The following is a 14,971-nucleotide window of genomic DNA, read 5'->3' on the forward strand; positions in this document are numbered from 1 at the left end:
AACACTTTGAAACACAATTCTACATTTGACACCACACTGAAATCTACATATGCCATGGGCCTTTAGCTGTTGTATTATGTATTTAATACTCCCAGGACCCCTTGACGGCCGTGAGGTGTACAAGTGAAACTTCCTATGCGGCTCAGGCCTATTAACATACTCTAAGGGGCACATTTATCAAAGTACGACAGGTGTCAAATACAAAAAAATTGTATTTGGTCGTACTGTGCGTATTTTCTGCGACTGTTTCGTACTTTGCGCAACTTTTTTGTACATTTGTGCGACTTTTTCGTACGTTGCGACAAAATCGTATTGTTGCGCCGAGTATGAAATTTTCGGATTCATTCAAGCTTCGGTATCGTGACTTTTGATACAAAAATTTCGGGACTTTCGGATCCCCAATACAATATTATCGTGACTATTCCGATTTTTTTCATAAGCAAATATGATATTTGCGATCATCAGAAATTATCGTATCTATCCGAATTTTTCCCATTTCGGGATTCGAACTCATACTTTGATGAATGTGCCCCTAAGACAGTCCTGTAATGGTAGCAGAACGAAAGGAGCCCCAAAACACCACCATGATAATTTCACTTTATGTCACTGGCGAGATAACACTACTGACTGTTACCATTTGGGTGCAAACTGGCACTGCCTTTTAATAGGACTGGATAAAGTTATTATTGCCTCTGGGAACTAAATTACAGCACAGTATATAACCAGTCTTTTATTGGAAAACTACCCTACACGAAAGACAAGTACTACAATATATAAACTACGGCTGGAATACGTCTCTTCCGGGTTACCTTTTTACCCTCAAACGCTCCCACTAAGAAAACTACAAATCCCAGCGTGCGTTTCTTTCTGCTTCCGGTTGGCGTTCTACAGCATCATGGCAGCCCTCGGTAGTAAGTGTTCTGTCAAGGAGACTTTAGTGCTTTCATACACGGGAACTTGTATAGTTTTTAGCACCCTTAGAACTCTGGGCGCGTATCCGAGAGAACGGGTCGGGTTAATTGGAAATGGGTGACCGGAAATGCTGAATCCTGTCCCAAGGTGCAGAGAGGTAACCTTGTGAGGGACTAGTGCTTATTTCCTAGCGCTAGGGAAGTTTTTATGGGTGCCCTAAGTTCTAGCAACAAAGCAGATATTAGCTTTCATTGTTTTTACTTGCAGCTGCCTGTACAAAGCTAATGCCTAACTGGTTGCTATGGGTTACTGCTCTGATGAACGTTTGTTAGTAAATGAGCAGGATTGCGTTCCATTTCTGCCAGCCACTAACAGGGATCTGCAAATTGTGCTTGTCCAGGTGCAGGCCTGGACTGGCAATCTGTGGGTTCTGGCAAATGCCAGAGGGGCTGCTGTAAGATGCCATAGACAGTCACTATTTATTGGGCTGTTTGTGCCTCTGTGTACTTGAAATACCAGGGCCTATTTTGAATTCCAATCCAGACCTGTCCAGATGTGACACCGCTACATGCACCCAGCGCCATCTCAGCCAGGTAATGAATGTTATAATTCGGCAACAGACAGGTTGGGCATCTCTCTGTAAAGGTTCATTCCCTCTATTGAAGGTCAGGGCTGAATTGCCAGATACAGAGGTAGAAACAATAGGGATTCTACCACCACCTCACGATTCAGCCCTAAACGCAGATTTTGCTCAGGCGCCTTCAATGGCGCCCAATTAAAATCTTATGTCCCATCCAAACGATGAGACAACCGATATCCGCAGGTTTTGCAGCACCCGTCATCTCATCAATCCGCCATAGACGCACCGAATATTATACCAAACAACAATAATATTGGTGTGTGTATGGGCCAGCTTTAGGCACTGGGTTTTAGCAACATATGCTTAAAGAGGCTCTGTTGAATTTTAGCTCCAAATAGCCTGTCCCTGGAATGCTACAGGTTGGCTATCCTAACATAATGACACAGCACTGCTTACAAAGTGTGCCAATCAGTAGCACATTCAGTCATAATATAATAATGTATATTTTATTGTTGATACAAACGTCTTTGTTTTTTTTTCAGAAATAGGGGCATTCTTTAAAAATGCCTGGGCGAAAGAGCCAGTTATAACTGTTGCTGCCGCCATCGGAATTTTGGGTAATTCTCTTTGCCATTTATTTCTGTGAATATTTGGTTCTTAACACAGGAAAGGTTAATTGCTTTGTCATATTCGTCAACATTCCCTGAGCAGATGGACTGTCTGGCATATCCAAGAGAACACTGTTGGCCTCATATAAGGCATATTTTACCTTGGAACTGCCATACCATGGAACCATTATACTGAATCTTGTAATTTTAGTCTAACAAAGCAGCTTCAGAATTCAAAAGTACAGCTTGCTGTACAGGATACTGATTGATTTTCTACACTGATCTATTACACATCAAAAATCTTTCTCTTTATTTTTTTTATTCGCTAGCTGTGGCAGTTCCGCTTGTAAGTCCCTACACAAAGTATACTGCATTGTTGAATCAATCAACACCCTACAATTACCCAGGTAATACAGCATTTCTCTTTTATAATATATTCTTTATAATAGTGCAAACTGATTGTGATTGGAATATAGGTTAAGCACAGTTTGTTGGTATAGGAAAATTAGTTTAGTTTTTAGTCTCAACATTGTTGCAGGGTGTAAAATATCAGACCAAATGTGGTAAAATCTTAACTATATGGGCCTAAAAAAAGGGGGGGGGGGCCAGCTCTGGAGATTGGGAGTAGTGCTCTAGGCATCTTTCAAGGCAGAGCTGTAGAGTTTTACTGGCACAGCTAAAACAACCAAAACGGATATATATCATGCTTCCTAACTAGAAGTAGCTCATAGTGTTTTGGCTGACAACTGCTGGAATTTAAAGGAACAGTAACACCAAAAAATGAAAGTGTATAAAAGTAACTAAAATATAATGTGCTGCTGCCCTGCACTGGTAAAAGTTGTGTGTTTACTTCAGAAAGTCTACTATAATTCATATAAATAAGTTGCCATGTATGGAGGCTGCCATTCCAAGGAGAAAAGGCACAGGCGCATAGCAGATAACTGATAAAACAGAATTGTATTCTACAGAGCTTATCTGTTATCTGCTATGTAACCTGTGCCTTTTCTCCTTTTTTCCAGCTTGAATGGCTGCCCCCGTGGCTACACAGCAGCTTATTATATAAATTATAGTAGTGTTACTGTAGCAAACACACCAGTTTTACCAGTGCAGGGCAACAGTGCATTATATTTTTATTACTTTAAAGCTCTTTCATTTTTTAGTGTTACTGTTCCTTTAATGCTACTCTGCTGTTGTTCCTTTAAGCATTGCACATATATGAATATACACACGCAAAATGGATCAATAAAAAGCCACATCCCTAATTTGCAAATGTAATTGTAAGCATGCTCTAAGTTATATTTGTAAAAAAAAAAACAAAAAAAACCTTCAGTCATATAACTAAGAGGGTTAGTTATGTGGTTGTGCACACCCCCCCAACAATTCTAGTTGCTCAGTTCTTCCTAAAACTCACCAGCCTGGGATACTTTTTTTCTTAGGACCGTGCTGCTGTAATCTTCTGGTTTCTTAACATTCCTTTTTTTTTTTTTTTTTTTTTTGCTTTTACTGTAAAGAAATTGGAAAATAATTTATGACAAGGAAAATAAAAATACCCAGAGGGTCTGTAGTAAGCAAGTGGGGATGTGTACTTATAGAATTGCTTCTGTTTGATGTGTAATGTATGGAGGGATGATTGATATCCATGCAGCCTTGTATAGAAAGATATGTGCAGATATCCAGAGGATATTTTTGCTCATTTTGTCCGTGTTTAGTTCCAGTTCGAGATGATGGCAACATGCCAGATGTCCCCAGTCATCCTACTGACAAACTTGGGCCTAATTTGGATTGGTTTAAGAAGATGTAACTGAAGAAAGGAAAACGTTAGCTACTGTGGAACAAACATTCAACTTTCTGTTAACCTACAGACCTGTTCTCACCATTATGTATCCTATTCTGAATAGATTCTGTTTAACCTGTATAAATGAATAAATTACACTGTGTGAAAAGGATACAGTTAAATTGATCCTCTACTGTTTTTTTCAATAAAACCACATATTTATATATATTCTGCAATTCTAATTCTCTTGTATTTTGCTCATAATCTCAGCTTTATCAAATGGTAATTAAAGGGGCTCTAAACCCAAAAAATTTACTTGGAGTGATCCTCTGAGCACTTTTGTAAAAAAGCCTGGTCTTGGCAGTCTAAACATAAACATATCTAAAATCTTATTTATAGAAAATTAATGTTAAGTGCTCAGAGAAGCAACCCAAGTTTACATAACTTAACTGTTGTTTAGATCCCCTTCAAAAGGCATTAAAGGAGAAAAAACACATTATATAACATGCACCATTGCACAGAGCGGATGTATGCTTATTATTGTACACCAGCTTTGTTTACAGCAAGTGCTACAAGTCTAAATGCTATGCTGCACCAGGCGAGTGAAAGGGCTTTTGTGGATGTGGTAAATTGGCCTTTATGAACATGAGGGTGCCATCACTGCCCTGGAATGAGGGTACCCAGTACGTGTGTGTGAAGCCACTTCTATATGCTACAGTATGGACTGACAGGGGGTCCCTCCAGACTCTAAAACACAAATGAATATATAAAGTATTTATAAGTAGGATTTATTTTCTGCGTAACCACAACTCTTCTTTTAGCGGAGGCATTCTCTTTAAGTAATGGTAGCCATCTATTTCCACTAGATGGGGATATTTAGTGAATATTGGCAGAAAAACTCGATTTAGTAACATTGCAGGTATTTCACACAGTTCGTTATATTCACATTATTTATTGCCCATTTAAGCATTTATACGCCAAAACCATGTATATATATATACAAACAGGGCATTTTTATATAACTGGTGAGCAGAACAGTTATTTTAACACAAATATAAGTCGACTTATTCATGTAGCTTTTAAATATCTGCTCAGTGACACTGACATTTTAGCAGGATACAACAGTATCCATGTGTTGTCATTTCTTTTATATGTCTTTATAAAAGAAAACTACAGGCTGGCAATCCCATGGCCATGGCAGCTTATTCTATAAATTGATTTATCAATGTATATTGCTAGACTGCCATCTTCAGGCATCTCAGAGGGAGTTCCACATCTCCTTCACACAGATAATCCTCTTCAATCTTTACCTAGCAGAGGAGCAGAGTAATATGAAACAAAATACGTTAAACATGCACCTGTCAACAACTGCTTTAAAGTGACAACATGGGCCCGTGTACAACATTATATTATTATATGTAAGTGCAGGGAACCTCACTGTCAGTACTTACTAACATATACGTGTTCTAGTTGTAGTTTACCAACATCTTAAGAGCCTCCATTTACCTAGCCTTTACCTGAAATTTTTTTTCTTTCGGTGCCAGATGTGCTGACCCTAGGACAGAACAGAACTACACAACATATGATCCCCTTGTAACAAAATCCCAAAATGTTGAATGAAAACATATTTTTTAATTACTTAAGAAATATAACATAAATTGTATTATTATCCCCCCCCCCCCCAATGTTCTGTTTTATGTAGCCAGTTGCACACAGTAATACAGTACAAAGATATTCACACATGGGCCTGTTCTTTGAAATTATGATGGTGCTCTATAAATGGTTCTTCTGCCATCTCTGGGTTGGTCTCTGTCCTCCTACACATGCCACGAGAAGTTAATGGCAGGATTTTCAGTCTAGAGGGACCGGCTGCAATGTAAACATGACAGGAGGAATTTTACAGGTATAGGATCCATTTTCCAGAATGCTTTGGACCTGAGGTTTTTCATATAGGGGTTATTCTGTAATTTGGATACTTTGCCAAAATATTTACATAACGCCAAAAATTTGTAAAATGCATTAAACGCATGACTTTTTTTCTAGCTATTGGAGTATATGGGATGTATATAAATCAATGGAGAGAAAAGACTTAATAGGCCAAGGGTTTATATAGTATTCTCCAATGGAAATTAAAATAAAAACGAAAATTTTATGTAGGGATCCATAGGGTTAATCTGCCCCTATGGCTTTAAACCCTACCACTTCCTTATTTCCACTGTTACTGGGCAAAGACCCATGTATCAGTTTACAGTTATGCACTTATACCTTATTGGTTTATTTGGTTGATCACACCCCTTGCACGGCAATATAGTGTTTAGCAGGAGGGTGTGGCTTCCTCTTTGGCTGCCTCTGTGTCTCAGGTGAAGGTCCACTGAGCCTGGGATCAGAATAGGCCCCAGTAAAGCCTTATTGCTCTAGGGGCTGATTTACTAACCCACAAATCCAAATTGGAAAAATTCCGATTGGAAAACGAACATTTTGCGATTTTTTTTGTATTTTTTGCGATTTTTTTCGTCGCCGTTACGACTTTTCGTAAATTGTAACGACTTTTTCGTAACCATTACGACTTGCGCGAATTGTCGCGACATTTTCGTAGCCATTACGATTTGCTCGTATCTTGACGCGACTTTTTTGCATTGAGTGGTCGTAAACTGCGGGCAAAACTTTCAGACTTTGCATGATTTTGGAAGCCTCCCATAGGACTCAATGGCACTCTGCAGCTCCAACCTGGCCCAAGAAAAGTCACGATACTGAAGCTTGAATGAATCCGAAACTTTCGTACTCGGCACGAAGGCTACGAAAAAGTTGCCACAATTTACGAAAAAAACCGCAAAATACCGATCATTACGAAACAAAACACATTCGGACGCCTTCGGACTGTTCGTGGGTTAGTAAATCAGCCCCCTAGAGTACTTATCCTATACTCTAGTGAAGTCGGGGTCAGGGACCCTGTGAACGAGGACTAGTTAGTTACTCTTGTAAGAGCACTCTCTAGGAGAGTGAGATAGGGAGGGTAGGAAGCAAGAGCAGCCCAGCTCCACCAAGGAAAGTAGAAAGGAAGTACCCATTAATACAGGCAATGTTGCCTCAGCATAGGGCCACGGTTTAAGACATAGGAGACAGGCAGTATCTCAACCCTGTTCCCCAGTCGGCTGTAGGACTCTCAAGCTAGGGGTTATCAACCTGAGGACTGAGCTATCTATCCTGACTGCTTCCAAAGGGGTTCCAAGCTGACCAGGTTAATTTTATCCTGCCCAGACTCCTAACAGAGGTGGGATAAACCGGTGTGCATCCTCTCTTGTTGTCCTCAGAGTACTACTATCATTTAACATCTATATCTACATTGTGAGTATAACCCTGCTGATTCCATTGTCTTTGATAATAAACTGTACTATAGTTCAACTTCAAGAACTTTCTGGCGTCCATCTTTGCTAAATTGCACTGCACACAGCTACAGTGAGTTGTAGTTCCACTACACCCTTGCTCTGCATGGTCTCTTCCATATAGCAAAGGCCCATCCTGTCTAAGAGAGTCGCATGTACCCCATGCTCTAATAACTACAGTAGCCTGGGTTTTGTCTATCTATAGCCAAATAGGGGTTACATTTATATAAAATTTGTCCCTTATTGAATTAATTTTATTCATTTAATTTTCTCTAAAAACTTTCAATTGAACCCACTGAAGAAATCCCTGTGGTGTTTTTATGTTGCCCAGTTGTTCTCTGTTTTCCTCAGTAGGTTCCTCTGGTTGTTTCTAGAGAAGAGCTTTATACAGAAAATGTAGAAGAATCTGAGGAACCTCACACAGAGTCCTATGAGATAAATTACATAGAGAAGAACATAGAAGGATTTAGAATTTAGAGCTTGAGCAGGAAAATGATGAATGTCCTGAAGATCCTCACCCAGAGCCCTGTGAGGCTCCTGAAGAACCTGAATTAGAGTCCAGTCAAGTAACTAACATGGAGTTTGATCATAATGTAGAAGAATCTGAAGAACCTCACCCAGAGCCATGTGAGGCAACTAACTTAGAGTTTGATCAAGATAATGTAGAAAATTCTGAAGAGGACTGTGAGGTAACAAGCAAAGAATTTCTTTATGTATTGAGCTACATAAAATAGAACATGATTTTAATAACACTTTTAAGCACTTCAGCTAAGTGTTCAAATATTTTCTTCTTATTTATCAGGAATTTCTAGAAGAATCTGACATTAGTGAGGGTCAAAGATCAGAGAAGAAGAGAAACTGAGCAGTGACCTTGATGATGTTATTAAGGTTTGGCTCAAGACCTTTTTCTCATTATAATGTTAAAGGATAAATAAACAATTTGAAACATATTTGGCCCCTGCTAGTGATGAGTGAAATTTTTCGGGGGGTTTCTCCGCCAAAAACGATGGGCATATAAATGGGCTAAAAAAAAAATGGTAAAAAAATAAAGGTTGCATAGTAGCTGCAAAAAAATGCTTATTGACTTAAATGTTTTTCGCATATACAGGTATAGGACCCGTTATCCAGAATGCTCGGGACCAAGGGTATTCCGGATAAGGGGTCTTTCCGTAATTTGTATCTCCATACCTTAAGTCTAATAAAAAATCAATAAAACAATTGGGATCAATTACAAGGTACTGTTTTATTATTACAGAGAAAAAGGAAATCAGTTTTAAAATTATGAATTACTTGATTAAAATGGAGTCTATGGGAGACGGGCTTTCCGTAATTTGGAGCTTTCTGAATAACAGGTTTCCGGATAAGGGATCCCATACCTGTAGTTTGCAAATTTTTCAACAAAGCAAAATGGGACCAATTTGCTTGTCATTAGCCCCCACACATGCCCACTATCCAACCTAACTTATAGGGGTGCACATTTTTGGGTGATGCTGTTCGGGGAAAGGTAGGGGAGTGTGTGTGTCAAAAAGGGATTAGTTATTTTTAAAGGAGAAGGAAAGTCATGTTGGCATTTTACTGCTAATAGATTTGCCACATTAGCGCCACCTAGAATGCTATATTTATTCTGCAGAAAGCACTAACATACCTGAGTAAACAGCTTTAGAAGCTTTCTCCTTTTGCTTAAAATAGCAACTGCCTTCATGCAGTCTCTAGCCGTTATAGCTCAGATCACACATTCCTAAAGGAGGGGGGAGGGAGTTCTTAGCATTCTGGTGGGAGGGGGGAGCAGGAGAGGGGAGAGAGGAGACAACTGAGCAGACTCTAGCCCCAGGAATTAAGACTGTTTCTGAGAGAGGAAGTCAGAAGCTGGAACATCATGTTTGCAAAAAAAGAAATCCTGTGTTTCTTTTGATAGAGGACTCAGTGCAGCGTTTCTGTAAGTGCTTATGACTGTATTTACATAGACCTTTCTGATAAAGCTTACTTAGTTTTCACCATTCCTTCTCCTTTAAAGCTAGAGCATTAGATTCCCATTACAACAAACTGTATTTCTCTTAAATAGGAATTACTAAAGGAACGTGCAATAAATACTTGCCGGAATGAAATCTTAGAAAAACAGCCAGTGAAGACTGAAACAAAGAAATTTGTAAAATTTAAATGGCTGTGCATTTTAATGAATCCTCTTTATTTGCCCAAAGAAGAATTGCTCCAGCAGCCATTTTAGGAGCATTGGCGCTTATTCTTGGAAAACAATTCTGGGTGAAATAGAAAACAATGATTGGATTTATTTCCCCTGGAAAGTGTGTGAAATAGAAAACAATGATGGAATTAACTTCCCCTTGAAAGTATGTGAAATAGAAAATAATGACGAGATTAACTTCCCCTTGAAAAAGTGTCAAGGACAGGCTGTCACTGACCATTCTATTGCTCTACTATTCAGAGCCTCCATAGGAATCATTGGTTCTTGCCAGCTTAAACTTGGTGTACTTTTTGTCAGTCAAAAAAAACATAAAGTTTTATAACATTCGTGGTTTTAAAAAAAAATTTCGAGAAAAAAATGAAACAATCATATACTGCCAAAAAACACATACGTAAATCTAAATTTAACTTTTCTCAGAAAACCTTAGTAAATGTGCCCTTAAATGTATTGCTTATTGAAAAGCCACGGTTTTAAACTGTAATTCAAAAACAAGATTATTAGAATTGGGAAAAATATGACATTTAGATAACTTCATGCTAAATGAAACAATATATAAACAGTAATAAGAAACATGAGTTTCTTTCCAAATCATCCTCCACTTCAGAGGATCCCAAATCTTCTTTCATGTTAGTTTCCCCCCATTTTACTCCTATCACTGCTTTCAAAAGAGCCATTTACTTACTAGGCACAGTATGCAAGGTGTAATTCATGGATGAACTTGACATGTCTTTTACCCCCAATGCACCATTTTCCCAGAATTCCAGTATAATTGCAGATAAAAATTAGTACCCCCCGCTATTGCATGTGATGGATCAATACAAATCAAATGCAACTGCGCATGCTTACAGTTTGTGGCTGGTGTTTTCAGAGCATGTACTGATAAAATTACAGAGTATGTATGTGTCGAAAACAGCATTGATATCCAATTTGCTGGCGGCAAGTCTGGTTCACATAAACTAAACCTTCTGGGGGGTTAGGCTGGCAGTAGCTCCAGCGTTCTCCAGTGTCGATAGGCTTGTGCAGAATGCCTTAATAAAGAAAAGGAGGCTCAGTGCAGCCATATTGAAGTACAATGAGCATGTAGGGACTCAATGAATGAATGGTGTCAATATTTGCAACAATTGTACCTATTTAAGCACAACCACACTTGCAGTTGTAAATGCCACAGGTAAAAACAGGTAACTAAACACTGTGCCTGGTTGTTGCCTGTTAGTAAGTTACAGAGAGAACAGGGTTCCGGTCTGGTCAGGTGGCCAGTTACACACATACCACAAGGAGCTGACTGGATCTGGAACTTTACAGTAACAGGTTGCTGAGATTCACTGGAACTAAATAGTCAATTTTGTTTACAAGCAACTGACTCTTTCAGGGGTGCAAATGCAGACAAAGCAGACCCTGTGGTTGCAAAAGGGTCAGGGACTGTAGAAGGCCCAGTAAAGCCCAAATTAATGAGCAATTTCAATATATCTTGGTAAAATATGGCAACTTACCAATGTTTCGGTGCCCTAAAGTTTATCTGCTGTGGGGCCCAGTAAAATCTAGTTATACCACTGGCCTTGTTCAATATATACAATATACAGTGGCTTGCAAAAGTATTCGGCCCCCTTGAACTTTTCCACATTTTGTCACATTACAGCCACAAACATGAATCAATTTTATTGGAATTCCACGTGAAAGACCAATGCAAAGTGGTGTACACGTGAGAAGTGGAACTTCGAAATACGAAAAAGTCGTGACGGCAACGAAAAATTTGCAAAAATACCGATCATTGCGAAAAAAACGCATTCAGACGCCTTCGGAGCAATCGTGAATTAGTAAATGTGCCCCTTAGGGTATGTCTCTACCAGCTTTGCACATCTAGAGACTGAAATCCTTGCCCATTCTTCTTTGCAAAACAGCTCCAGCTCAGTCAGATTAGATGGGCAGCGTTTGTGAACAGCAGTTTTCAGATCTTGCCACCATTGGATTTAGATCTGGACTGTGACTGGGCCATTCTAACACATGGATATGTTTTGTTTTAAACCATTCCATTGTTGCCCTGGCTTTATGTTTAGGGTCGTTGTCCTGCTGGAAGGTGAACCTCCGCCCCAGTCTCAAGTCTTTTGCAGACTCCAAGAGGTTTTCTTCCAAGATTGCCCTGTATTTGGCTCCATTCATCTTCCCATCAACTCTGAGCAGCTTCCCTGTCCCTGCTGAAGAGAAGCACCCCCAGAGCATGATGCTGCCACCACCATATGTGACAGTGGGGATGGTGTGTTCAGAGTGATGTGCAGTGTTCGTTTTCCGCCACAAATAGCGTTTTGCATTTTGGCCAAAAAGTTCCATTTTGGTCTCATCTGACCAGAGCACCTTCTTCCACATGTTTGCTGTGTCCCCCACATGGCTTGTGGCAAACTGCAAACGGGACTTCTTATGGTTTTCTGTTAACAATGGCTTTCTTCTTGGCACTCTTCCATAAAGGCCAACTTTGTGCAGTGCACGACTAATAGTTGTCCTATGGACAGATTCCCCCACCTGAGCTGTAGATCTCTGCAGCTCCCCCAGAGTCACCATGGGCCTCTTGGCTGCATTTCTGATCAGCGCTCTCCTTGTTCGGCCTGTGAGTTTAGGTGGACGACCTTGTCTTGGTAGGTTTACAGTTGTGCCATACTCCTTCCATTTCTGAATGATCGCTTGAACAGTGCTGCGTGGGATGTTCAAGGCTTTGGAAATCTTTTTATAGCCTAAGCCTGCTTTAAATTTCTCAATAACTTCTCACGTGTACACCACTTTGTATTGGTCTTTCACGTGGAATTCCAATAAAATTGATTCATGTTTGTGGCTGTAATGTGACAAAATGTGGAAAAGTTCAAGGGGGCCGAATACTTTTGCAAGCCACGGTACCTGTACTTCAGTTTCTCATTTTTAGGGTTGAGAGAAAACAAATGAAATGGTTGCTGTCCCTTTAAAAAGCACAAAAAAAACTTCCTAGCACAGCAGAGGGATGAATGTGTATGGTGTTTGTACACAAATGCTTCTATTGTGGCTGGCTTCCCTTTGAGATTAGTAGTAACCTGACAGTTTCTTTAGTAAAATGTACACTGTCTGCTCTTTGTTCTCCTGCCTTTGTAGTGACTAATTCTCACACTGATTCGGTATGCACAACAACAGTGAATGAAAGGTAAAACACATGAGGGTTATTGCAAAATCTGATCATAAAAGAAAATCTATTTAGGTGTACATTAATACCAAAGCATTTAGAAAAGATTGCTACAAGTACCAACTGATTTTCCATTGCTATAAGAAATGAAAAGCACAAGCTAGGCATGTCCATCTGCACCATCACAAGGTAAAATCTAATTTGCCACCACAGAAGTTTTCCAAAGCATGAATGTGACCACCTTGGTGGCTAATAGTAACAGGGCCTGGAGTTGTGTGAAGGGCCCACCGGGATTTCCCCCAGTATTCCAGTGGGCCACTCTGACCCTGAATGTAGGCTCAGTTTTGCACTTTGTACTTGTATATGAGGAGTACTGTCTTCATTCCCCTCGTGCATCAGTCTTTGCCTTCTCTTTATATAGCCTACCCTCTCTCCCAGCCATTCTCTAACTGATTCAGAATTTCTTTGACAAGACAGCATGATATAGATATATGATGTTTTTTAGTTTACAAACTGCAGACGTTTTGTATGTGCATTTCAACTGACAGAAATGCCTTTAAAACTTAGATGTGGTGTTCTTTGTTTGTGCACTGCCGACATTAAAGTGCAGTTATTTTAATACTTTGGAAAATACTGTTTTTATGGGTTTCCTATAAACTTGCATAGAGAGTAGACCACTCTCATTCCCAGCCTGTACATTGGGTTGCCAGCTGGTTGGTAAAAATGATTCTTCATGCCAATGTTATGTTAGCAGGTGGCAACCCTTGTACACATCCAAGATGGACATACACTGTAAAATCCACTCATTTGGCGAGGTCGCCAAGCAAGCGGATCTTCTCCCGATATGCCCAGTTACGGGTTGGCGATATCAGGCTAATTGGAATTTAAACAGCAGGCATAGGGGCTATCGGATCGGGGGCTGCATCAACGAGCCCAATCTGACAGATTGAGATCTGCCCGATTTCAAGTCAGGTGTCAGTCGGTGAAGGCCCGTCGGTGGTGCCCATACATGTGCAGTTAAGCTGCCATATTGGTCTAAAGCAGGGTTGGCCAATACGTAATTCGCGGTCCACCAATCAATCCCCCGTGGATTTCTGGTGGGCCGCGATCAAGCCGGGGATGCGGAAGTGCTGCACGAATGCGTACGTGCGCATTCACGCCACATTTCCTCATCGGTCCTCATCGACTGCGACCGCAAAAAAGTGTGGACACCCACGGCCTAAAGGAAAGTTATTGGCAGTAGAAATCGGCCCATTGGCAGATATCTTCACTATGTACGTTATGTTAGGAATGTCCAAACTGAAAGGGCCTGGATATATATATGTGTGTGTGTATACACAAGTAAGTAGTGGCCTATCCATACCCCCCAACTGTCCCGCTTTTCGCGGGACAGTCCCGCTTTTCGCGGGACAGTCCCGCTTTTCGCGGGACAGTCCCGCTTTTTATGGCGCATCCCGCTGTCCTGGATAGTTCCATGAATGTCCCGCATTGCGGGACATTCATGGAACTATCCAGCACAGCGGGATACGCTGGCTGTAGCCGGATGTTCATGCTTCGTCTCCGGCTTCGTTATGCCTCTCCTTGCGCTGCGCGACAGGCCCTTTTATAAGGTTGCGCCTGTGGGTGTAACGTCATTATGCACGGGGCGCAACCTTATAAAAGGGCCTGTCGCGCAGCGCAAGGAGAGGCATAAAGAAGCCGCAGACGAATCGCCTATGGGAGGTACAGGGGGGGAAACTGTGTATGGGGGGGCTACTGTGTATGGGGGGGCTACTGTGTATGGGGGGCTACTGTGTATAGGGGGCACTGTGTATTGGGAGCTACTGTGTATAGGGGGCACTGTGTATTGGGAGCTACTGTGTATAGGGGGCACTGTGTATGGGGGGGCTACTGTGTATGGGGGGCTACTGTGTATGGGGGGGCACTGTGTATTGGGAGCTACTGTGTATAGGGGGCACTGTGTATGGGGGCTACTGTGTATTGTGGGCTACTGTGTATGGGGGGCTACTGTGTATGGGGGGCTACTGTGTATGGGGGGGCTACTGTGTATAGGGGGCACTGTGTATAGGGGGCACTGTGTATTGGGAGCTACTGTGTATAGGGGGCACTGTGTATTGGGAGCTACTGTGTATAGGGGCACTGTGTATGGGGGGGCTACTGTGTATAGGGGGGCTACTGTGTATGGGGGCACTGTGTATTGGGAGCTACTGTGTATAGGGGGCACTGTGTATTGTGGGCTACTGTGTATTGTGGGCTACTGTGTATGGGGGGCTACTGTGTATGGGGGGCTACTGTGTATAGGGGGCACTGTGTATTGGGAGCTACTGTGTATAGGAGGCACTGTGTATTGGGAGCTACTGTGTATAGGGGCTACT

The 14,971-nt window shown here is 41.2% G+C and overlaps 1 protein-coding gene across 1 annotated transcript; it reads left to right on the forward strand.

Moving 5' to 3' along the window:
- The first annotated feature begins 892 nt into the window (after positions 1-892).
- On the forward strand, positions 893-4,098 carry ndufa3 (NADH:ubiquinone oxidoreductase subunit A3). Its single transcript, NM_001017047.2, has 4 exons — positions 893-911; positions 2,035-2,109; positions 2,430-2,507; positions 3,810-4,098. The coding sequence occupies exons 1-4, from the start codon at positions 896-898 to the stop codon at positions 3,899-3,901; spliced, it is 261 nt and encodes an 86-aa protein (NP_001017047.1). The 5' UTR covers positions 893-895; the 3' UTR covers positions 3,902-4,098.
- The last annotated feature ends 10,873 nt before the right edge of the window (positions 4,099-14,971 follow it).

This window comes from Xenopus tropicalis, chromosome 7 (assembly GCF_000004195.4).
Source record: "Xenopus tropicalis strain Nigerian chromosome 7, UCB_Xtro_10.0, whole genome shotgun sequence".
NCBI lineage: Eukaryota > Metazoa > Chordata > Amphibia > Anura > Pipidae > Xenopus > Xenopus tropicalis.

What these genes read in the sequence shown, in the direction of transcription:
- ndufa3 (NM_001017047.2), top strand. An exon ending in TGCCGCCATCGGAATTTTGG is followed by an intron (nt 2,110 to 2,429) that starts GTAATTCTCTTT and finishes TTTATTCGCTAG; the next exon opens with CTGTGGCAGTTCCGCTTGTA. An exon ending in AACACCCTACAATTACCCAG is followed by an intron (nt 2,508 to 3,809) that starts GTAATACAGCAT and finishes GTCCGTGTTTAG; the next exon opens with TTCCAGTTCGAGATGATGGC.